This window comes from Pelodiscus sinensis, chromosome 18 (genome assembly GCF_049634645.1).
Source record: "Pelodiscus sinensis isolate JC-2024 chromosome 18, ASM4963464v1, whole genome shotgun sequence".
Lineage (NCBI taxonomy): Eukaryota > Metazoa > Chordata > Testudines > Trionychidae > Pelodiscus > Pelodiscus sinensis.
Window position 1 is genome coordinate 19,821,377 of NC_134728.1, and position 24,642 is coordinate 19,846,018.

At 43.6% G+C, this 24,642-nt stretch overlaps 1 protein-coding gene across 4 annotated transcripts in view; it reads right to left on the minus strand.

Annotated features, from left to right (window-relative positions):
* Positions 1 to 24,642, minus strand: part of SLC9A8 (solute carrier family 9 member A8) — a 62,840-nt gene that overhangs the window by 32,416 nt on the left and 5,782 nt on the right. Inside the window, exons 3-5 of one of the 4 annotated variants that reach the window (XM_006129459.4) lie at positions 24,254 to 24,334; positions 10,009 to 10,067; positions 2,220 to 2,303 (exon numbers count right to left, since the gene is read on the minus strand). In XM_006129459.4, the coding sequence (XP_006129521.1) occupies positions 2,220 to 2,303; positions 10,009 to 10,067; positions 24,254 to 24,334 (224 nt within the window). Of the gene's footprint in view, positions 1 to 2,219; positions 2,304 to 3,678; positions 3,786 to 4,387; positions 5,253 to 10,008; positions 10,068 to 24,253; positions 24,335 to 24,642 lie in introns of those variants that run through there. The other 3 variants (XM_075901223.1, XM_075901222.1, XM_014576709.3) reach the window with 3 other exon arrangements.

Sequence of the window (24,642 nt, forward strand, 5' to 3'; positions counted from 1 at the left end):
TCTCTTTGCCATATGGCTTTAGGAAATTTATACTTAATTTCACATCTTCTTTTTGTTTCTGTGAAGGGTTGTTGTTAGGTCCCATTAGATGCGAAATACGTCAGCGGGTTGAGGGCAAAATTATTTATATGATGAAATGAGACCTTTTTTTCCTCTCTCTCTCTCTCTTTTTTTTTTTTTTAAACAACTAAGCGTAAGAACAACTATAAACAACAGGAATTACTACTGCCTAAGCAACTAAAATAAGCTCTCTTGTCGATCACAGGAACACAAAGCAGAGGAGAGGGGTCAAGCTCCGTCTGCGACTGAGGGCTGTATGAAGGAACTGAGAGGAGTCAGGCCACATACGCCAACTAAAAAGGCACTAACAGCATGAGCCCCTGAAGTGCACGTGTGACCTGACCAGATATTGTTAGTCTCCGATCTACGGCGTCACGACAAGTCCAACACCAACAGTGGAGCACCCACGGGGACATCACTTGAAGAAGAGCTGCCAAACTAAAAACATCCAAAAAAAGATGAGGTAAAAGCAGATTTCTATACATTTGTCTTCCAATTGTTAGGTTATCTATGCATTTGGTTGGATTGGGCTCTATATAACGACATTCCCGTAACTATACTAGGCAGGCAGGGGAAAGATATCCACAAGACATGCTTTGACAGTGCGCATACACATGTACCAAAGAACAGTTGGGAGGCCTTAGCTTATTTTCCTCCATCTTGACCTTTAAGAACAGTATTTCACCCTTAACTAGAATCTTTTTGCTTATTCTGCATCCTTCAAATAAAATGCATATTCTCCTACAATAATGTGGAAATCTTTTACGCACTGTACTTTTAAAAACTAATATATTTCAATATTTGTACTTTATGAGTACGACTGCAGTGAAATTTTACTTAATTGCAAATAGCTTACTTTACTCCTAATAATTAAAATAGATTACACTAATCTGTTTTCTGGTCTTCTTTATGCAGGATCTAATTCTCATTTAGCTCAGTATGGTTAAGAATCTCCACACAGTGATACAGAAGCCCTGGCTGCTATTAATCATGGAATTAAAAGTTCACTCAGATTTAAGCCGTTATTAAAAAGCTGAGCAGCTAAAAGTACCTCCCAATATTGTGTAACCAAAAAAACCCCACTTTTTTATAACAAATAATATATTTTAATACAGTGTTTACTGTATTATGCGGCCATCTATGGCAGGATAGCTGCCAGCCTGGCCACCAAAGGTCACATGCGAACCCAGGAGCAGGTTTCCATGAAAATCAAGTTGGTCCGGCAAGACCCCCAACCTTGAGCCCTAAGCTTCCTCTCCCCCTTCTTCCCCTTGCTTTCCCCTTCCAGCTCCCTCCTCCCAGGTTTCACCCTCCCCTCTCCCACGCTCTCTCTTCCCCCCTCCCTCCTCCTTTTCCCAGTCTCCCCAGAGGTTCATCTCCCCCCCCCCCACCAGTTTTGTTCAATAAACCCAGTTTCTATTTTTGAACATATGTGTTTTTTGTTTGACATCAGGAAGGAGGGTTAGGGAGGGGGGTAAGTGGAAGGGCATGAGGGAGGAATGGGGCACAAGTCCCCGGTGGGGAGGACCAGTGTGGCTTTGAGGGCTCTGAGGGGTGGACGCTCTCCCTCAGGGCCTCCTGAATCCTGACAGCCCCGCAATGGACCCCCCGGATGGCAGCCTTCAGCAAGTGCAGCTGGGCTGATGGCAACGACCCCACGAGACGCTCAGGGGCAGGCGTGCTCAGGGGCAGCTCTGGCTCCATGTGGCCAAGTGCTATGGTTTCCCAAGTGCAGGCACTCAGGGCACTCCAAGACAGGACTGCTTTGCTGTCCCTCATCGAGGTAGAGAAGCAAGCAGGGAACCCTAAGAACTGTCTGTCAGGGGTGGGGGTAGGGTCCCTTTAAGCAAGGAGCTCAGTTAGCCTCAGGCAGCAGCCCCACACACTAAAGGCCTAATCTGATGCCCTCCCGGCATGGTTCCGGCCAGCCTTAACTTCGGTTCAGGGTCCACTCAGTGTGGACATGCTATTTCAAAATAGGTTTTGTGTGTAGATGCGTTAATTCAAATTAGCTTAATTCGAATTAACTATTTCGAATTAAGTTAACTCGAATTAATGCTGAAGTGTAGACGTAGCCAAACTGCATCACAGTAACTGAGGCAGAATTTGATCCAAAGAAGAGATTAAGTTGTAAAATGACTATCTGGCAGGTATTTTACCTTGTGTAATGAATATCCAGATTCAAATATAATAGGTGGAAGCAAGAGAAGAAAAAACATATTTGGACGAAACATTTCTTCCTCCTGCAAAACAAAAATGCAAAGGACTTTCAAAGACCAAATACTATATATAAAAAAATAAATCTAGTCCCTTCAAGTGTCTACCTAAATCGAAGCATTTTTAAGAAGCATATATACTTGGAAATACAAATAATATTTAACCTGTCTCATTTCCTGCCACTAAATAAAAGGGGATTACAAGATGGTAAACAACTTTAGGATTGCCTTTTAAATTACTTTTTTACTTGATGATTGAGACAGGACGTGTTATTTACCATGAAACATTGTTCTCAAATGTACTATGGAAAACAGACTGCTTGAAAAAAGGCAAAATGTTTCTGTATTATAGAAGCATTATAATTTTTATTGCAGGCTTTCAAAGCCTAAAAGGCAATTGGTGGAAAATGCTAACTAGACACACCTTTCACCTTTACGTCACTGACCTGAATCTAATCCAGGACAGTAATCGTCAAATACTGTTGCTATTAGATAGCTGATCATGTGAGCATGTGAAATCAGTTCACAGTCTCAGTACAGTTCCTTGCGGGCAGACATGCATTCAGTAATACTTTGCATTTCTAAAGTGAAGACCTCACATTGCTTTACAAATGGTGGGTAAACTTTACTATCCTATTCTCAACAGAGAAAACAATGAAGAAAGAGGTCAAGATCACGTAGGGCATGATCCTAAGTCCACTGCAGGCAATGAAAATATTTATTTCAACAGGTTTTAAACCAGGCTCACAGAACGCCAATGAAAAAAATTAACGGGTTTGAGTCTCATTTGTAAATGTAATTTATGTCCAGGGTTATGCTCCTTTATACCATTACAGTGATGTAAATGAGCCTTAGGCTATTTCTACACTGCAAGTTAAGGGTATGATGCCTCTGCTTCTGTACATATACTATCATTGCAATGACCATGGCTATAAATAGCAGTGTATCCACAGTAGCATTAATAGCGGCAGCACAGGTATGGCTGAGCCATATCAAGTAGTTACCCATCACAGGAATGTACTCGGCACAGCTCATCAATGCCTCTACTGCCACTGACAGTATTACTGCAGCTCCACAGCTATTTATACTCACACTAGCTTGGTGAGAGTTAACACAAGTATGTGTACATGAGCAAGAGAATCAGATCCTTCGCTTGTTATGTAGACATATTGTTAATGTAAATGAGAAACAGATTCTTAAGTCTCCTGACTTCTTGTCCTCTACTTTAAGCTCTTGAGCCACACTGCCTTGCACAAAACCACTATCAAAAATGGCTCTTTTTTGCTAGCACACTGATCAAAGAAGCTGAATCATTTGTGCACAATCTTTGGACAAGTGTGGTTTTCTTTACATCTCCTGGTTCCCTCAAGATTTCAGGGGAATCAACTAAGAAACCTGATACCTTTATAAACAGTAACAAGGATTCTTTAACACAGGTTGAACATTAAATTCTAATATTGTTACTCCTACACTGAATCCATGCAAGGAAAGACTTCAACTGTGTCCATAGCATCACCCTGCAAAACAGAAACACTTGTCTATTCAAAACCTCATTCAAATCTGTACATGTAATGAACTGACCTTCTTAACACTGAGGATCTATGTGGATTCATCAGCATATGAAACTCATCTCTTACACTGCAGTTTATTTCATGGAAATACCATTTATCAGATTTTTCCTTTATATAAAATTCAGTTTAGTAATATGTCTAATACTTGGTTTTCATTCTGATTCAATAACTGTACACTATGCTATCCACTAAACACATTCTTTATTATTACAATTTTTTAAATCTTGGTAAAAGTGAGAACACGGCAAAGGGCCAAGATCTCAATAATACTATGCATGATTCTGACCACAACCTTTGTATAGAATCTTTAACATGAGGCCTAGCTAACAATGAACGAAACATGGCTAACGAAGCTAAGCTGTAAGCAAAGGCAGGCCCCTGCTTACAGACCTTGACATGTACAGGGTCTGAAACTAATTGGTAACAAGTCCAGGTGCAGAACAATAATTGGGATTTATCTTGAGTTGTAAACCCATGACTCATTGAAGTCCGCTTCCCAGTTCAGGAAGAGATTATGGTGAATCCTCCCCAAATACCAACCTAGGTTCAGGGAGAGGTCTGACATATCAGCATGAGTGATGATGTCCACCCTCATAGATGCCACTTTCAGTCGGGGTGGAGAACTTGATAATTGTATACTGTTGCCAATGCTGTGTACTGCTTATTGTTCTCTTTGTCTCGAGACCATATAGGAATGTACCTACAGGCAAACCTATTGAGAGGTGCCACATGTCATTCCTAAAGACTTGGAATCGGGATTTAACCTACCTTCTTCAAGAGAAAACCCGAGGGATAACAACTGTGTATTAACAATCATGTAAATCTGAGCCATGGGCGGAACACTCATATAATCTTTTAGACTATTGGCTTATTATGCTCATTATGTCTCGCTAATAGAACCTATCCAGGGGCTTGAGAACTCCCACCCCTTCACTTCTCTGCACCCATCAGCACCTAATATAATCAATTGTAAGCAGCTGTTTGTCAGTCTCAATGAGCCTAATAAGCAAAGTGACACACTGCTAGCTGTGAGTAATAAAAGCGTTGTGCTTGAATCTACATGATGTCAAACTTCTGTTCCTTCACACAGGAAAAGAGGAGAAAGAATTTAAGCACGAGCCAAGCAAGTGATTATGGTGACTGTTTTAACCACCACGAACCATACGAAAGTAAGCATAAGCTTCACTAATCTCTAACTCAGACTTGGCTGCAAGAAATACAGGGTATAAAAGTCTCCGAGCAAGAATGTGTCTCCTTATGTCTACACTGAATACAGTCAAAGCTCAATAAATAATAAAAGTTGCCAGATTCATTGCTGTTGAAGAACTCAACATGTCGCTGTTCCACACTAGAAATACTGCTAATTTTAATGGCTTGTTACACCCTTTTAAACAAATTAAAAGCATAAGAACACTGGACCTGACCAGTGGTCCATCTAGCACATAGATGGGTCTTCCAACTATGGCGAAAGCCAGATTCTTCTGAGAGAATGACCAGAACAAGGCAATCATTGAGTGATTCATCCCTGAGTCCAGTTCCAGCCACTGACAGTCAGAAGCTTAGAGATGCCCAAAGCATGAGTTTACATACCTGACTATGTTGGTTAGAGCCATTAGTGGACCTATCCTCCCTGAATTTAGCTAATTCTTTTTTGTATCCAGTTTTATTTGTGGCCTTCACAATATCCCCAGCAATAAGTTCAACAAATTGACTGTGCATTGTGTGCAAAAGTACTTCCTTTCATTAGTTTTAAACATGGTTGGCCCTTGGTTCTTCTATTATGTGAATAGGCAACATTTCCTTATTCACTTTTCTCCACACCATTCATTGTTTTATAGATTTTTATCATATCTCCCCTTAATCAACTCTTTTGTAAGATGAATAGCCTCTGTATTTTAATCTCTTCTTATGGAAACGGTTTCAAACCCCTAATAATTTTTGTTGACTTTCCCCCCTTTCTAATACATCTTTTTTGAGGTGGGACAACAGAACTGTATATAGTATTCAAGGTGTGGGCATACCATAGCAAATACAATGTCAGTATATTGATCTATCTTATTATCTAATCTAGGGGTCAGCAACCTTTCTGAAGTGGCGTGCCAAGATTTAACCCTTCTGTCCTGAGCCGTGCAGTTCTCCTGGGAGGGAAGAAGGGGCTCTCTCCACCGTGTGCTCCATGGACCATCTGGATCAATGCAAACCTTTCTGCTGACTACCAGCTGCTAATGGAAATGCACCATTACATAATTACTCTAGGGATGTAATAGCTAGGGAGAACGGTTTAATTTAAATTATGAAACAGATTAAGCGTTTAACTTCCTCATATTAGTTTATCAAACTTCATTTTAAATAAAGTAAAATATTATGTCCAACACAAAATAATCAATTTTTTCTTTATTTATGGCAGGGGTGGGGAACCTTTTTTGGGTTAGGGATCACTGATTCTCAGAAAAATCAGTTGGGGACCACACAAGTGAGAAGCAAAAAAACTCCTCCAAAACCCCCCAACCCTCGCTGATGTGGTCCCCAACTGAGATACCTCACTCTTCTGGCACTACAGCCCCCATAGGATGAGGGGAAGGGACAGGGAGGACTGAAGTTCAGGTTTTTTGATAGGCCAGATTTACTTTTCTCAGGTTCCAGAGTTAATGGATTTTGTGGACTCCCTTAGGCTCTGGGGAGAGAAAAAAAATGAGCAGTTCAATGTGTGGGACAGGGCTGCCAGCGAGTGGGATAGGGGATGTGGGTGGGATGTAGGACGGTGTGAAGAGGGCAGGGTCTGGAAGGGGATTAAGTGGGAGGAGAGGTTATGGGGTGGGGGTACGAGAGGGAGTGTGGGAGCAGGAGGGGTTTAGGGAAGTAACGCAGAAAAGGTGAGGGTGAGAATGCAGCCAAATAGCTAGTTGGAGAGGGAGGCAAAGAAGTGGGGAGTAAAGGAAAGTGCAACTTCTGCAAAGTAAAACTGTATCCCCCTCAGATCTTCCCTCTGCTCCAGCCTCACTCCCCTCAGCCCCATGATCCCCTGAACCCCTGCAATCATCCCATGCCCTCAGGGTGACCCCTGACCCAACCAATCTGCCCCCGCACTCACCTTCACCCATCCTTCTGCCCCCAGTGCACTTACCAGCAAGGCAGCTGGGGCAAGGAGAAGTGTGTGGGGGGGAGGAGGGGCAGAGTCTCTTTCCTGCCCGGGCCAGCCCTTTGCCTGCAGCTCCGGGACAGGGGCAGGCAGAGCCAGCCCAAGGCTGGCTCTAGCCTGCCCAGACACAGCAGGGCACTGGGAAGGGGCTCCTGCCCCTGCACACAGTCTGCAGAGAGCAGCAGTGCCCCAGCACACCACATGTGACCAGCCACCCAGTTCTGCCCCCTCCCGAAGCAAAAAGCAAATAACCAGGAAGGGGAAGGGTTAACCCCTTAGCTCACGGGAGCTGCATGCCGAGGCTGGGCAAGGGCAGCTCCAAGGATGCATGTGCCTCTCGCCCGCCCTCTCCCCCCCCCGCCGCCGCCGCCATCCCTAGCAGGAAGCCGGAGCAAGTGCTCCAGCCTGCAGCTGCATAGCTGAGGCTGGAGCTGCAGCACAAGCTCCTGGATGCACAGAGGGAGGCACAGGGCTGAGCTCCTGCCCTGTGACACACAGGAAATTTGCTCAAATGCCATTTGTGGCACACATGCCGGAGGTTGCCGACCCCTGATTTAGCCCTTTCCTAATATTCTGTTAGCTTTTTGACTCCACTGAGCAGATGTTTTCAGTGACCTATGCACAATGACTCCAGGATCTCTTTCTTGAGTGGTAACAGCTTATTTAGATTCCATCATTTATCAATGCGAATTTCATCTGCCATTTTATTGCCCAGTCAACCAGTTTTGTGAGATCCCTTTGTAACTCTTCATAGTCTGTTTTGGATTTAACTATCTTGAATAATTTTGTATCATCTTTCAACTTTGACAGGTCAGTTAACCCTTTTTTTCCAAATCTTTCTGAATATGTTAGACAGCGCAGTTCCCAGTTCAGATTCCTGGGTAATACCACTATTTTACTCTCTCCATTCTGAAAACTGACCAATTATTCCTACCTTTTGTGGGAGCTACTACAAAAGGCAGTAGTATTTTAGGCAGTTACTAATCCAGGGGAGGATATTCACATTTTCCCCATGATTGCTGAAGAGCAATCCAGCTCTGGGAGGAAGGGGAAGATGCAGGGATGTAGCACAAATTAGCGGATTCATGGTACTCCAAGAGGGCTGGGAGGCAGGGGGCAGAATAGGAAGTGTGGGGTCCCAGTGTGTGAGAGGTGTATGGTTAGAGGGGCAGACATGGGACCTAATGAGCCACAGGTGCCCACCACTTATATAGAGAATCCCTGTTAATAGATTTTCCCCTAAGGGATATCTCTGTCTGAGCCATGTGACCTGTCAGCTTTCCTAAGTCCTCAGTTTAAAATTCTGCTACAACCTTTTTAATTTTACATGCCTGAAATCTGGCTCTGTTTTGGATTAGGTGGAGACCATCCTTTCTACACAGGCTCCTCTTTTCACTAAAGTTTCCCTAGTTCCTAATAAAGCTAAGTCCCACCTCCCTACACCATCATTTCATCCTCACACAAACTCTGAAGTTCAGTCTGTCCAATAGGTGTTCCACGTGGAACCAGAAGTACTTCAGAAAATGCTATCAGGGAGCGCCTGGATTTTAATCTCTTATTTAGCAGCCTAAATTTGGCTTCTAGGTCTTTTTCCCTAACTTTTTAATGTCATACATGCATGTACCGTGATCACCAGCTCTTCCCCACACTGCACATATGTCTGTCTAGATGTCTTCAGAGTTTTGCAGCCTTTGTACCCAGTAGGCGATTCACCATGCAATTCTCTCAGACATCACAAGCCCAACAATCTATATTGCTAATGACCCCATTACTATTACTCATCTCCTCTTAATAACTAAAGTTCTCTCCCTGGAGGAGCATCCTCAGTGCAAGAGGATATGATGACGTCTCCTGGAAGGCAGGTGGGTTCATTTCCCGCTACTCCAGTTTGATGTTCTCCTTTCCCAACACATTCATTCTCTTCAACAGCACAGAGACTGTTGAGAAGAACAAATGCTTGAAGATTAAATTATCTTAAAAAAAAAAATCAGCAGTAAAACATCAAATAATCAAGAGCAAAATGCTTCCTATTTGCAGACTAGCCTGCAGAGAATAAAATCCTCCTCTAACTGTAGGATTCATCTCATGGGGTGTGTATAGACTACATGGCTCCGTCAACTGAGCCATGTAGATTAGTTTACTGGACAAAGGGAAATGAAGTGGCGATTTAAATAATCGTCACTTCATTTAAATCAAAATGGCTGCAGCGCTGTGCCGATCAGCTGTTTGTCGGCACAAGACGGCAGTCTAGACAGGGATCTGCCAACCCCAGAACACTTTGTCAGCAGATCCTTCATGCTTCTATAGCATTTAGCAGCAAACAATTATAGAGGTTCTCAAGAAACATGCAGTGCAAAATGTGAGCGTTTTAAGGAAGGGTTTGATTTATGACTCATTGGTGCTAATCACAGTCAAATGCTAAATGTTCAAAACGAAGTCCGTTTAAAAAAAAATATAAACTTTGATATTAAATGCAGCTTTTTTTTCAACTTTTTCATATAAGGGCATCTGCTCTTTTCTACCAAGGCTGGCTTGACAGTCAGATAGAAAAACTGCATTCATATAAAAACAGTATTTTATAAGAAGAGCCCCAAACTGACTGACTACAGTGACAGTACCAAGCATATTGACTCGACCTGGAGGGGAGTTCTTTAGAAATAAGAATTGAACTTTGTTCCTTACTTAAATTGTCCCAATTCTGCAAGATACTGAACATCCACTACTGCCATTTAATTCAATGGGAATAGAAGAGGCACCTAATAACCTAATACCGTCTCCAGAGGCATACTGGAGAAGGCATCTAATATCCAGCAGAACCAGACCCTTAACAAGGAAACACAAGTATCTGGTTGAGGTTATTTGAAAATAACCATGGGACAAATCAATAAACACACAAACAAAAAACACCCAAGCCCCAAACTTCAAAACGAAACCTATAAGAATTAATATTGCAAACAACAATAATCAACATTTTAAAAATCCCAGAGAATATATAATTAAAAATGAAATGTTTCAAATCTACCTTCCAGTTGGCCAGTTTTTGAGACTCTATAATTTTTATAAATGCTCCCATGAGGATACCTGGAGGGTGAAAGAAAGAGAGAGAGAGAATGGTCTTACTGAGACAAATAACTCTTCAGATTACTATAACTAACACTCTGTCAAGAGGATCTTAAATAGTTAATTGCAAATCTACTAACCTATTTTCTGCATACTAAAAAACGTTATTAAAAGCAAAAGACAAGGACAAAATAAAGCAACACATTTTCTCATTCCTAGAACAGCATATTACAGGACTATTTCTGTCTTACTAAAGTTTGTCATATATTTCAAAATAAAACATGCTCATACTCCACTAAAGATTACCAGATAGGATATTTAAATGATGTACATAGGTTTTGAGAGGGCTTTGTTCACAACCTATAACAAAATAGATTTTGGGGAATACTCTTGTAACTAGGCAATTTTTTTGTTTATTTTTCATTTATTTCATAATTATGTGTGAACAGCAGGTTTAGTTATTCAAAAAGTCTTCACCTGTATGCAAATGAGTAGCTCTACTTCTCTTCTTACTGAGTCAATTATTCAAATAAAGACCAGTGAGTGAAATCCAACCTTATGTCAGCACTAGGTCTGCACAGCACTTAAGGCTATTAAACAATCAGAACAGGGCATGAGTGGAAATTGAGAATGAACAGACAATATGCACAGAGGTGAGTTTCTCCCTGTGAGCAAGAAGCTATAAGCAACAAGACTGTTAGACTACGTGGACAACTATTAGTGTAAATCAGGGGCATAATTCGCAGCCTGCCCCAACCTGAATAGTTAGTGGTCACTACTGAGTAGATCTGGATCACGTGCTCCTGACTAGTTTGGTAGGTGGCTATCAAGTGCTGGCAGTTCAGCTGTCCCTCCCCTCTCTGCTGCACTTCCCCTGCCCTCTGCCTTGAAGCTGCCCCCAGGAGTCGCCTGCTTGCTGTGCGGGGTGGGGGAGGTAGAGGAAGGGGCACTGATGTAAGGGTGTACCCCTTTTTCCAGTCCCGTACCACATCTCCACAGAAAGAGGGGACTAAACAGGGCTCAGGATGAAGGTAATTTGCTGGCAGCTGCTCCTATGTATGAATGTGCTCAGCATACCATATATACTCGATCATAAGCTGATTTTTGGGGGGTAAAAAACAATGCAATAAAGAGGGGGGTCATCTTATGACTAGGTCATTGTGTTTTACCATTTTTTTGAATTTGGCAGTGGGGGGGAAGATTGGTAAACTTCAGTTCCCAGCCCAGCAGGGCAAACTGCTGGTGCGCTGGGACGTTTTACGTATCTGGAGTGTCTGCAGCCACGGAGCCCCTCCAGCTCCCATTGTCTGCTGCTCGCTGTTCCCAGCCAATGGGAGCTGTGGGAAGTGGTGAAGGCCAAGGGACATGCTGGCTGCCATTTCCCACCACTCCTGTTGGCCAGAAATGGTGAATCACAAACACTGGGATCTGCCTGTAGATGCTCCGGGTAAACAAAATGTCCCAATGTGTCAACAGCTTACGCTGATGAGCTGGGACTGGAAGCTTGCAAACCACGGATATAGAGTTGGCTTATGAATGGGCCATTGCGATTTTTTACAATTTTTTTTAACTGGGGGGGGGGGGGTGGAAGTTGGTGTATGAATGAACAGGCTTATGATCAAGTATATATGGGTATGTCTACACTACCCCGCTAGTTCGAACTAGCGGGGTAATGTAGGCATACCGCACTTGCAAATGAAGCCCGGGATTTGAATTTCCCGGGCTTCATTTGCATAAGCCGGCCGGCGCCATTTTTAAATGCCGGCTTGTTCGCCCCGTTCCACGAGGCGTACAGATAGTTCGGAATGGCTTGCTAGTTCGAACTATCTAGCCCGTGCCGCGTGTAGCCGCGCGGCACGGGGTTCGAACAAGCCAGCATTTAAAAATGGCGCCGGCTGGCTTATGCAAATGAAGCCCGGGAAATTCAAATCCCGGGCTTCATTTGCAAGTGCGGTATGCCTACATTACCACCCTAGTTCGAACTAGGGTGGTAGTGTAGACATACCCAAAGGTACTTAAAGGACAATGCGAATCTCTGTCACTCCAATGTGTGGACAAAACCAGTGTGTGAAAGTTTAAACCGCAGCCATGATCACAGCAAGAGCATTGGGAGAGAGCTCTCTGAAGGTGTGTCTAGACTACAGGGTTTTTTCGAAAAAAGTGGCCTTTTTTCTAAAAAGCTTCCCCTGCATCTAGACTGGTGCTGTGTTCTTTTGAAAGTAAATTGAAAGAACGCGGCAGTTTTTTTGACAGCAGAAAATCTCGTTTTACAAGGAAGAATGCCTTTTTTTGAAAGTGCTCTTTCGAAAAAAGGCGCTATGTAATGCAAACTGCTTTTTCGAAAGAGTGCATCCAGACTGCCTGGGTGTTCTCTTTCGAAAAAGCAGTTTGGTTTTTTGAAAGTACTGGTTGTAGTCTGGACACTCTTTTTCAAAAGAGGCTTGCAGTCTAGACGTAGCCTGAGTGCTGTAGGTAAACCACCTCCAGAAGTGTTTTTTCACATCCTTACGTGAGAAAGTTACAGCACAGTATCCTGCCAGTGCAGATAAACCTGTTTTGTATGTATTTGTCTCACCGTCAAACACACACTGTCTTTCACACTCACCTCTCAACCCTACACATTCTGGTAGTGGTGATGGTGTTACTTCTTTTGCTTCTTTCAAAGTGTGTTATTTTAAAGTTTTTGACTAGTTTGTGCATTTTGGGGCCTTGGAGAAAAGACAGGACAAGAGTATTTGGGTTTGAGGTAGATCCTAGATTGCACTTAAATTCAAAAAGCAATTTTGTGCTTAAAAAAAGCTAGAAACCATCGAACTACAGAAATGGATGAGACTTATTCTTGTTAGTCAGACTCCACTTTGTATTTCTGTGTTTGCTTACAAAGTGTGGGTGTAATAATCAAATGACAGCACTTGGGGAAGGAAAAATACACTGCATGAAAAGTGCAAGGTGACTAAGTAGCTAAGTTTTAAAGTATGTTTTCCAGAAAACTGATGCAATTTTTACTCTATCACATGATAGTTCTTAAAAGATTTTCACAGACACCATCACATGCACCACTCCTGATGAATGTGTCATACACATGATGTTCCATGAGGACTAAGACTTCTTTCATACAAAAATAAATATTTCAAGCGTCTTGTCCACTGATACAAATAACTGCTCAAAGACATAGTTTATGAAGAGACAAAGAACAATATGTTCACACAGGAACATCAAAGACCTGCTTTTCTTTGATGAAGGATGGTCTCTCAGTAAGCGATACAGCATAGGTCCTATTACCAACATGCAGCCCTTCCACTCTGGGAGAGGAGCTATGTTGAAAGCAGGGATGTTAAATTTCGATTAATCTGCTAATCGAGTAGTCGATGGAATTTCCATTGACTAGTTGATTAGTCAATAACGGGTGGGGCAGGACTAACCCAGCTGCGCCTCTGCCTTTTACACATAGTATGAGCCGCCTGTGGCTCATACTACATTTAAAAGGAGAAGACACAGTGAGGACCCCGGGGCAAACAGAGACTTCTTGAGTCCTGGATTACCCAGGGTTCCTGCTGTGCCACCTCGGCCTTTGAAATGTAGGCATTTCAAAGGCAGAAGCACACCAGTCAGACCAGAACGAGCAGGGACTGCTTGAGTTCTCTCTTGCACTGTTTCCTGCTGCGCCTCTGCCTCCCCTGCCACCTCTCCCCGTGGAGATGGTGCTGGGGAGAAACAGCTATTAAGCCAGCTTCCCCCAGTGTCAGCTCCTGCTTCCCTCCCCTTGCTGTCTCTGATACAGAGGCAGCAAGGGAGTGGGGGGGAAGCACCTAGTCAACTCGACTACCTGATAAGCCTATAAAATCGACTAGTCGCTTACATCCTTAGTTGGAAGCTAATGATTTGGACACTGATTATAATTTGCTGAGCACTAACAATGGGTTTGATTTTGTTAGAAACAGTATTTATGACAGACTATACCGGGGAGGGCAATAATTTTTAATGGGGATTTGGTAAGTGGGCAAGGGCCGCACTTCTGTGAAAGGAACATGGGCTCTGGGACGGCAGGTGAGGTGCAGAAGGGAGCTTGGGATAGAGGACTGGGAAACAGGAAGGGGTATGGAGTCTGAGAAGGAGTCTGAGTGAAGGAGCGGTTTATGATTTGGGTCAGGGACTTGGGGTGCAGTGTCCAGGATGGGGAATGGGTGCAGGAGAGGATTCTGTTCTGGGGGAGGGAAGCCAGAGGGGGTACAGGGTCTGGGAAGGAGTTGTGACCTGAAGGAGGTGGGGAGAGGGGATACAGAGGGTTTGGGTGGTGGCCTGGGGCAAGTAGTTGAGGGAGGGGGGAAGAGAAGAGGTGGGGTGCCAGAGGCAGTGACAGAGACACTTACCTAGGCAGCTCCCAGCCAGCAGCTCTGCAGGAACCTGAGATAGGCTCCATGCCTGTCTGCTGGGTGGGCTGCTCCACATGGCTTTGCTGTAGCACAGGGAGGGAGAAGGGAGGCTTGTTCTGCCCCTGCCTCCAGCAAAATTTCTCAGCTCCTATTGGCCAGAAACTGGCCAATGGGAGCAGAGGGATTTTGCCGGGGGCGAGGACAGAGCACAAATTTCCCTTCTCTCCTCAACTTGCAGAGCAATTAGCAGCCAGCTGTTTAAAACAGCAGGAGCTGCTCTGTAATAAGGAGTGCAAGTGAAGTGGCCGCAGGCTAGATCCAGTGGTTTGATGGACTGGATCCGGGCTACCAGGCACCTCTTGCCAACCCCTGGACTATACCCTAGAGAATTTAAAAACCAAGTGAGAAAGACAGTATAGCCCACAGATAAGAGGCAAAAATCAGAGGCTGAAACGTCAAGAAGAGAATTTTTCAATGTTATTTTCTGTGTTTTGAGGGGGGAGGGACTTCAGTGAAAAGAAGGAAATGACATTATGATCAATTATTAGGAGGGAATTATAGGAGTGGAACAAGCAATCAAAGGCATGAAGAGATGAGAGGAACATGGCAACAAATGGAACATTCAAGAGGGAGAAGCAGTGGAAACTAGAAAAGAAAAGGAAATAAATGTACAAATATGGCTTTGGGAGGGATTCCTTCTCCCTCTGCAACTATATAACTATTTTAGATATTACAACATATACTTTTGTAATAACATTATTAATACTGGGAAATGTGTGATAGATAGGTATGAAAGATGTTATATAATATTTATCATCAAACATGGAAAATACGACATCATGGCACTTCCAAATTGCTCCAAACAAAAGCGTTTAGCTATAGCCTGGGTTTACACACTGATCTGTCATTGACTAAGATGTGGTTAACAGTTTGATCAATTCTTATCTGCTCCCTACCACATCATAGTAGCATACACATGAGTAACAGAGCAAAGGAGCACTGCAGAATGGGCACAGACAGCCTGGCATGTGTTCAAACCTTCAAGATGCTTGCTGGGCACTTTCATTAATGTCAAGAAGGGTGGAGTTACTCAGCAGCCATCAGATATTCAGAAACTCAAAGGAAGTGAGGACGTCTACTAATCTTAGGGTTTCTACAACCACAAATATTTAGTTCTGTGGTCAGGATGCATTCATAGGTTTGCTGCATTGGGAAGAATTTTATTTTTTGGGAAGGTGGATGAGCTAAATCACAGGAGGCACCACACAATATTGCATGAACACGGAAAGGCCTTTCACCGTGCCTTCTGTTCCCTCTTAAAAATATTATGCATAAGAAAAAAAAAATCAGCCTGTTGTACCAGTGCCTGAAATATGTTCAGAGAACTTTCTACTTTAGCTTTGTTTCACTGTGGAAAATGGCAGCCACTTAGCTTATTACTTGAAACCTCTGCAGTCAATATATCTCCTGCATCTATTTTAAATTACTGGCTTCATTCCCGGTTTATTTCTTACTCCCGACCGCCCTGTGTAGCGATTGCATTCTCTGATCAATCTGTTACATTCTAATCAAACACTTCAACTACCTTTCAAAGCTGTAGACACATTAGCAATCAATCAGTACATTTTCTAATCAATTTTTGTTAATGCTTGCAGAGATTTCTTTGGTGACTTATTTTCCAAAGGTTAGTTATAATCTCTCTAGCCTTAGAACAGAATGGCCACACTGGGTCAGACCAAAGATCATTTTAACCCAGTAGACTGTCTTCCAACAGTGGCCAATGCCAGTTGCCCCAGAGGGAATGAACAGAACAGCGACCCATGCCAAGGGACCCATGCCCTGTCCCTCATATCCAGCTTCTGGCAACAGAGGCTAGGAACATCATCCCTATACATCCTGGCTAACAGACACCTATTCCCCCTGAATAGCTCTCTTTTGAACTCTGTTATAATCTTGGCCTTCACAACACCCTCTGGCAAGGAGTTCCACAGATTGGCTGTGTGTTGTATGAAGAAATACTTCCTTTTATTTGTTTTAGATGCAATTGCATTAAAAATGGATTGTTATCAACATAATAAATATAATCTTTAGTCTTCTATAATGTCGCAAAGACTATTATTACGAACTGCTTTTAGGAATCCCTCAAGTAGTTAAGACAATGTAATTAAAAACAGACATACAAGTGTACAGTGAATGGAGAATGCACTAGAGATGTAAAAGAGTAGTTGAATAGTTGACTGCCTGATAAGCCTAGGCTTATTGGGTAGTCGAGTTGAGTTGACTATTCACATTTCCCACTGTTCGCTGCTTCTATAGGAGAGGCAGCGGGGGGGGGGGGGGGGGAGCAGGAGCGGGTGCTGGGGGGGGGGGGCAGTTAAAAGAGTCTGTCTTCTGCACACCTGGCTCCTACTATATTTAAAATGCAGAGCCACAGCAGCCCTTTATCTACTAATTGTGTATTCAATACAAATTGTATCGAATACATATTAGTCATTTACTCAATACTTAATATCCTTAGAATGCACTCTCAATATTTTGTGAAGTATGTGATCAAGTCAGTTTTGCAAAACTGTTATGAAAATTTACCAGTTTATGCAAAAATGATTAATAATAATGTTTACTATAGTAATGACAAAAATGAAGGCAGTGATGCCCCCAATGCACCATGCACTACACAAAAACAGAGTAACAGTCCCTACTTGGAGAGCTACAATCTAAATAAATCTAAATCTACCCACATACTCCTTGTCCAGAAAAAAAAAAACCTCTTTCCCGCGGCAAGCAGATGTTTGTAACTCTTCTCTAAATCTAACACTGTAGTTTGCATTTTTAATATATATTTCAGATAACAGATATGATCAAATGAACTTGAATTACAACCGACATAAGGATTTCCAGATGTCATTACTTCAAGGGACATTGTGACAGATATGGCAATTTCCTGCAACGTCATTAGGAGATCTTACTATATTAAATTTATGAATCATTGTGTATACAGGCAGTCCCCGTATTACGCGGATCCGACTTATGTCGGATCCGCAGTTACAAACGGGGCTTTTCTCACCCCGGAGGACGGGAGCGGCGGGACACCCAGATGCACCGTGGTCCGGTGCCCCCGTCTTCCGGGGCGAGAAAACCTGCTCCCCGTCTCCCTAGTCTGCAGGGAGACGGGGAGCAAAGCCTTGGAGCACGCCAGCAGTGGGACAGCCACGGTGCGCCTGGACTGTCCCGCTGCCCGCGTGCTCTGCGGCTTTGCTCCGCGTCTCCCAGGTCAGCAGACCAGGGAGACGGAGCAAAGCTGTGGAGGACTTGGGCGGTCCCGCCACCCCCGTCTCCCTGGTCTGCTGCAGGGGGGGGGGGGGGGGGGGGAGGGAAGGGAAGCAGCTAATGCCCCACTCCCCCCCTCCCCCCAGCAGACCAGGCTTTTCTTGCCTACCCCTGGAGTAGAACAGCTGGGGGCTGCCAGGTTGGTCCTGCAGCGCTGCTCCGGACCAACCCAGCAGCACCCCAGCTGCTCTGCCCCAGGCATCCCGATTCAGCCGCTGCTGGTCAGTTTCAGCAGCGGCTGAATCAGGACGCCTGGGGCAGAGCAGCTGGGGTGCTGCTGGGTTGCTCCAGTAGCGCCGAGGAGCCACGCTACTGGAGCAACCCAGCAGCACCCCAGCTGCTCTGCCTCAGGCGTCCCCAAGTCAGCCGCTGCTGAAACTGACCAGCGGCTGACTACAGGAAGCCTGAGGCAGAGTTGCTCTGCCCCAGGCTTCATGGAATCAGCCACTGATCAGTTTCAGCAGCAGCTGACTTGGGGACGCTTGGGGTTCTTAAGTTGAATCTGTATGTAAGTCAGAACTGGTGTCCAGATTCAGCCGCGGTTGAAACTGATCAGTTTCAGCAGCGGCTGACGCCAGTTCCGACTTACATACAGATTCAACTTAAGAACAAACCTACAGTCCCTATCTTGTACGTAACCCGGGGACTGCCTGTAATTCCATGGGGGAGCATGACTACACTTCCTCCAAGATTTAAGAACAATGTAGGGTGTTTAGGCTTCATGCCCTGCCCCCAATCCACCCTTTCCTCAAACCCTGGTCTCTTCCTGCTTCTGCTCCACCTCCAAGCCCAAGCGAACCCCACACTCTGCTCCTGCCCCTCCCTCCTGAAGCCTGAATGCCACAAATCAGCTGTTCATAGCATTCTGGAAGCTCAGAGGGTAGAGGAGGAATGAGTGGGGCTGCTGTGGAGTGAAAAGCACAGGAGGAGGTGGGCAGAGGAGGGAGCTTGGTGCTCTGCCTCCACTGATTTTTCTGGAGCACTCAGTTGGCATCTATGATTAGGCAAATACACTCGGGCTGGAACATCTCCAGAGATCTATCATTGGTTATAGAGGCTCACATATCCTAGCTCAAACTCAATTCTCCAGACACCAACATGCAGAGAAAAGATTTTGGATAAACGTCTTGAGTATAAAACTGATTCAGGGCCTGCTTTCTGATCCAGCAAACATACCAGACATTTTGTCCAAGGAAGGCCCCAATCTTTTCTAGGAATGGTGGGAAGGACTTTGGCTTGCTGAGGCCACATAAGACTGATGGGTGACTTCTAGTAAGCTTTTAGCATGTGAACAGAAATTTTTATTGGTTTTTATTGCCTTCACTTTAAGAATAGATGTGCTTGCTTATAAAGAGCTGTGTGGTAACTTGTAATTGTGGGCAATTAAAACTATTAATAGCCTCTGAGGAGAAATCAAAGTGCAGACCCTAGTCCATCGAGGCACTCTGGCTTGCTGCAAATAACACAGTGTATGCAGGGAACTATGTAGCCTGGAAAAACTGCAGTCAGGAGGGAGAGAGAGCAGGTCTCTGCCAAAGAGAAGTGATGGCTGAGATGTCGCAAGTGGGTGCTCTGGTTAGACCACAGAGGGGGAACACAGGGTGCAACTGCCCTAAAATATGACACAGGTCACTCAATAGGACAGAACCATCATGTTGTCTTATCTATTACAGAAGGTCCTCAAAATGTGTGCTGTGTATCTTGGTTGGTGGTGAAACTTGTTCCAAGTAAAGAAACAGCACAGGGCTTGCACATCACTTACAGCCTGCTTACCCACACAAAAATTAACAGAAGGCAATGAGAAGGAAGAAAGGAAAAGGTAACAACATTTAATGTCGCAGTTTCTCCCTGAGGTAGATCGGAGTTTCCTCTGATGCCCTAAGCCTACTGAACAATAAATTCATATAGTAGCAGCAGAGTAGGAGTGTAGAACAGGAGAAGTAAAGGGAGGAAGAAGAGTGGGGGGGTAATGGAGGCTGCTGATGGCTAAGCTTCCCCGAAATCCAGGCTGGGCTCAGAGCTTCTCTGGGGAGCCCAGTCTCAAGGCTTTTCCAAACTGCACTTACTGGTATGGATGTAAAATCCCATTTAATCAGTTAACCAGTTAAACATTTTGCTTAACTGGTCAAGTGCTTAAACGGAGCATGATGTGGTAAGCCTAGCCCCTCCCAAGCAGGGGCTGCTCTAGCCTAGCTGAGCCCAACATGCCATGTTGAGGGCCTGAACAGATTGGAACAGCCCAATGCCCGCAACGGGCGGGGGACTGCTCCAGTCTGGTTGGGCCAATGGTTAACTGTAACCGGTAAGCATCAGCTGGTAAGGGTGATGCTTAATGGCTAACCATTCACATCCCTACTAAGAGGATGGCCAGGGTTCAGGATAGCATCAGTGTGCCAGCTGGTGAGAGTAATAATGGGAGGCAGAAGGGATGGGGTTGGGGCAGGGTCTTGGGCAAAAGGGGCAGGGCAGAGGACTAGCCTTCCCAAATGGAGGAGGAAGCACAAACTATACAAAGCTTATGACTTTAATGAATACAAGTTAGTTCAAGCTATGTAACATGCAAGACACCACTATGATTACCATAAAAAAAAAGAAAGGACAGATGTCCATACAGAATTCATAGCATATTAGCTTGGAGGGCTGAGGAATGAAAAAAACCTTCATGTTCATTTCGATCATAGCGATAACACACCTGGTTTTGTAGCAAATGCTAAAACTGTTCTTCCTTACTAGTTAGTTTAATGACTTCAATTTTATCAGAGCAGATTTAATATTATGTTACTCTTCAAAGCGCAAACCAGAAAGTTAATAGCCAGAAAGGCCAAAAGTCATTCCTTTGGTAACTTTACATCCAGATCCTTGTTGTAAATAATCTTTATTGTCTCAAGAAATGAATAACCATTCAATGATAAACCAAGGGCCCAATTCTGATCTTCCATTGTTGTTGTATCAGAGTAACTTCATTAACTTCAATGGAATTACTTGGCAAATTACTTCTACTTGTGTGTAAGGGAGATCAGAATCTGATCCAGAGAACACACTCATCTCCTGCCCTCTATAAGAAAAAGTGTGGCTGGAAATTGCTTAGAGCAAAAGGAACTAACAATTAAGAAGTTGAACATGGGCAGAAAAGCTATTATAAAAACAACTGTTCTACTGTGCTATGAATTCTCCCTCAGTGACTGCCACAGCACATTTGCTTATATCTAACTTCAGCACCAAAGGCAGAACTGGATATTTGAAGATGTAGCTGTGCTCTTTCAGGCGCATGTATCATCACCAGTAATAAAGATTCTTTATAATGACTATTAGATGTAAATTTTGTTGATAAAGCAGAAGCTGTATCTCCTCTAGAATTGACAAGAGCAAAAATGTGGTACAGACAGTAAACTCAAAAGATATGACTCTAAATAAAGGCCAAATTCAGTCCTGATGTGAAGTTGGCACAACTCCTAAGTACTTCCGTTAATCTATGTGTGAAGAAAATCTACCAGAAAACTAGAAGAGGCAGAAGTCCAGAAGAAAGAGAATTACTTGCTCATTATGTATGACACTACTACACTCCTAGTTTAGTATTATAGCTAAGCGTCTTTCCCTTTATGGTGTATTTTTAGACTGACAGTGTGAGTGCCACTAGTGACTGAAGCAAAAATATCACCACTGCACAAAGATTATGGTAAGCAGTTATAGTGACAGCCAAAACGCTGTTGCCTGAAGTTACTTCTGCTAGTAAAAAAACCTGTATTTCAGTGACAGAGACCTCTAGAAAAATCTGTCTACTTGGGTCCGGATTCTCTTCTCAATTATAGATTGGAGAATCATAATTGCACAGAAATCAGCAGTTATACAGTGTACAACCACTGTGGGTATGTCTACGGCATAAGGTCGAATTGAGATACGCAATTTCATTTACGTTAATTGCATAGCTAAAGTCGAAGTACCTTCACTCGACTTTTGATGCTATTCACACTCACTGCAGGAAGTGGAAGACAGAACACTCTCCCTTCAACTTCCCTAACTCTTCATGGAAGCAGGACTACTGGCATCGACCAGAGTGCGCCTCTCAGTTCAAATTAGTAGGTCTTCACTAGACCCACTAATTAAAACCCTGGAAGACTGACAGCAGCAGCTTTGATCTTCTCTGCAGTATACACCTATCCTGTGAGAGCAGAATTAGGTCATAAAAATTTCAAATTTACTAAAAAGTGGTTAAAAGTTTTACTTGAATTAAGGATATCATGCTCTTACCTCAAGTCACAGAAAGAAAGATCCCTAGTGGGAGTACAATAGGGACAGTTAAGCATCTAGCAGTCCACACAGGTTTTAAGGCTACCAATAAAACTTACATTCTCAGAGTAGGTGACGTGATATGTACCAAAGTTCTTCTGCAATTAAAATAAACTGACCTCATAAAGTGAGAAAAGATTTGTGATACCAGGTCCCATTGCACGGGTGAGAGGAAGCTGGCAAAATATTCTCCTATCCAGGGGCAGACTTAAGCATGTCCTTAAGGACCCTTCTAAATGAGGACCTCAACATTTGCACAGTAAGATAAAGCACTCTAAGGAAATATGGCATATTAGTAACACACTGCTATTTGACCCTATTGGGCAGTTTATCTTTTTAAATCTTGACTTAGTCACTGAGCCTTGAGATTTCTTCCCCTCTTCTGATTTTAACTTCTGAAAGGCAGACTAGCAATCTTCATGTTTCCAATCAACTGATTGGTAAGTCAGGAATAAAAAAAGGAAAATGGAACCATCACCAAACACAAGTGTTAAGCTACAGAATCCCAGGGCTACATTTTCAGAAGTGTTCAGCATCCAACAATTCCATTTAAACTCTAAAAACAGTGCTCAGCACATTTAAAAATCTGACCCTAAGATCCTATAATGTTAGCACCAGCATGGGGATGCCTCTGATACGGTGGAAGCAACAGAGAGGGGAGTCCACGCAGTGCTTTGGAATAACCAATAAGCCCAGGCTTATTGGTTAATCATTTAAGTGGATACCAGAGGATATAAAGCAGTTACCTGTGAACTTGCAGGGCTCTAGTCATACTGTTCACCCCCCAAGTGTTGTAAGATTGTTCCCTGCACTAACATATTATGCTTGGCCCTGTTTAATTTTCAAATTATTCCAAAGATGGGGTTTCTACTTCATCTTACAGGAAGTAGAAGTAATGAATATCACTGTCCGAAAGATTCATGTGATATTTAGCATATCAATTTCCTTTTATTAGTTTAATGCCATCAAAAATTATTGTCCACCCCTGCTCTTTATCATGAAAGATATTTCTTTGCCCAATTTAGCGATTTTACCTTTCAAATAGATAGAGTGTTCTCATTGTTCCCCACTAAACATATATCAAGCACAGTGCCCCAGTCCTTCAGAGTGGTCCACGTAAATGTGCTCTCAGACTCAAAATGATTTCATTGAGATTCCATACAGCAATAAAGGTCTTCCCACATGTATCACTTTGCAGGGTCACAACAACTTAGGTCTTTAACTCTTTCATAAATTAGTCCCTTCAGCCCTAGAAATCCTGTTGCTCTTCTCTGAATTATATCCAGTGCACCTACATCTTTCTAGTAACAGCCCAGAAATGAAGATAGTATTTCAGGTAGCTGTCAGGTAATTTAATAGTTATGTAACCACATGAATTCTTATCAGTTACACAACTATTCAGTAGTCCCCAGGGGCAGTGTCAGCAGCCAGTGTACTCCAGCCTCACTCCTTCTGTATCAGAGGCAGCAGCGCAGAGTGCCAGGTGGGAGACAGTCCACGAGGGAATCCAGTTTAAAAACCAGAGGCAGCAATATGGGGTGGCAGCAGTCCCTTCCCACTGGCAGTACAAACTCCTCACAGACAGAGGCTGCTGCAGGGAGGTGGGAGGGGCTGGGACAGACTGCTACGAAGCAGTCACTCTCTGTGGTGGCCTGAGCTGGCCACAGACAGAGGCTGGTCCATGGGAGATGGAGCAGCCTGTGTGTGGAGAGGTCAGACCCCCTGTGGACTGAGGCAGCTGCCAGGGACCAGCCTGTCCACGGCATGCCCAGGATCGCCACAAACAGAGACTGCCCCATGGAAGGCAGAGCAGCCTCTGTCCACGGGGAGCTTGGGCCCACTGTGGACAGAGGCTGCTTCGCAGCAGCCTCCTCTGCCCCTCCCCCACTGCTGCCTCTGATAGAGCGGGTGGGGGAATGTGACAGCACAGAGCAAGTGCTCGGGGGAACCAGCTTTTAAGCCAGTTTCCCCTCAGCACCTGCTCCAGCAGCAAGGAGGGCAGGAATGTGTATAGTCAACAAGATAAACCGATGAGCCTAGGTTTATCCATTGATCGTATAGTCAACTACACACTGACATCCCTAGCTTCAGGCACTGTCATACCAGTCAAAGAGGACACCAGTGTTTTTAACTCATATTTTGACCTAAAAATATTATACCATAAAAACATAATCAAGCTTTCTCCAAAAATGTTAAGAGTGCAGTCATAGAAATACTCACCTAAAGAAACAACAGCTACACTCTCTGGCAAGAAATGCAGTCTGTATTTTATCAGTAAGTGCACCAATATGATGCAGATAGCTGTGGGGAAGAAATAAAATAGTATTAAAATATGTAAATGGTAAAACAGAAAAAAGACATTCTTCTAAACAACGTTTCACAAATACAAATTGTAAACTTTCTTAGTAAATTAAAATACATCTGAATGTAATCAGATTAGACTGTTCAAATATTTCAATGATTGCTAGAAAGGGGTTAAATAATTAAAACATGAATTGGTCAGGGGAGAAAAGGAACATACACATAAAACCAACACAAATTAACAGGGGTTGGATCAAATTATGGAGCTGTTAATCCCAACAGTATGCCTTTAGACTTTGATACAGGCA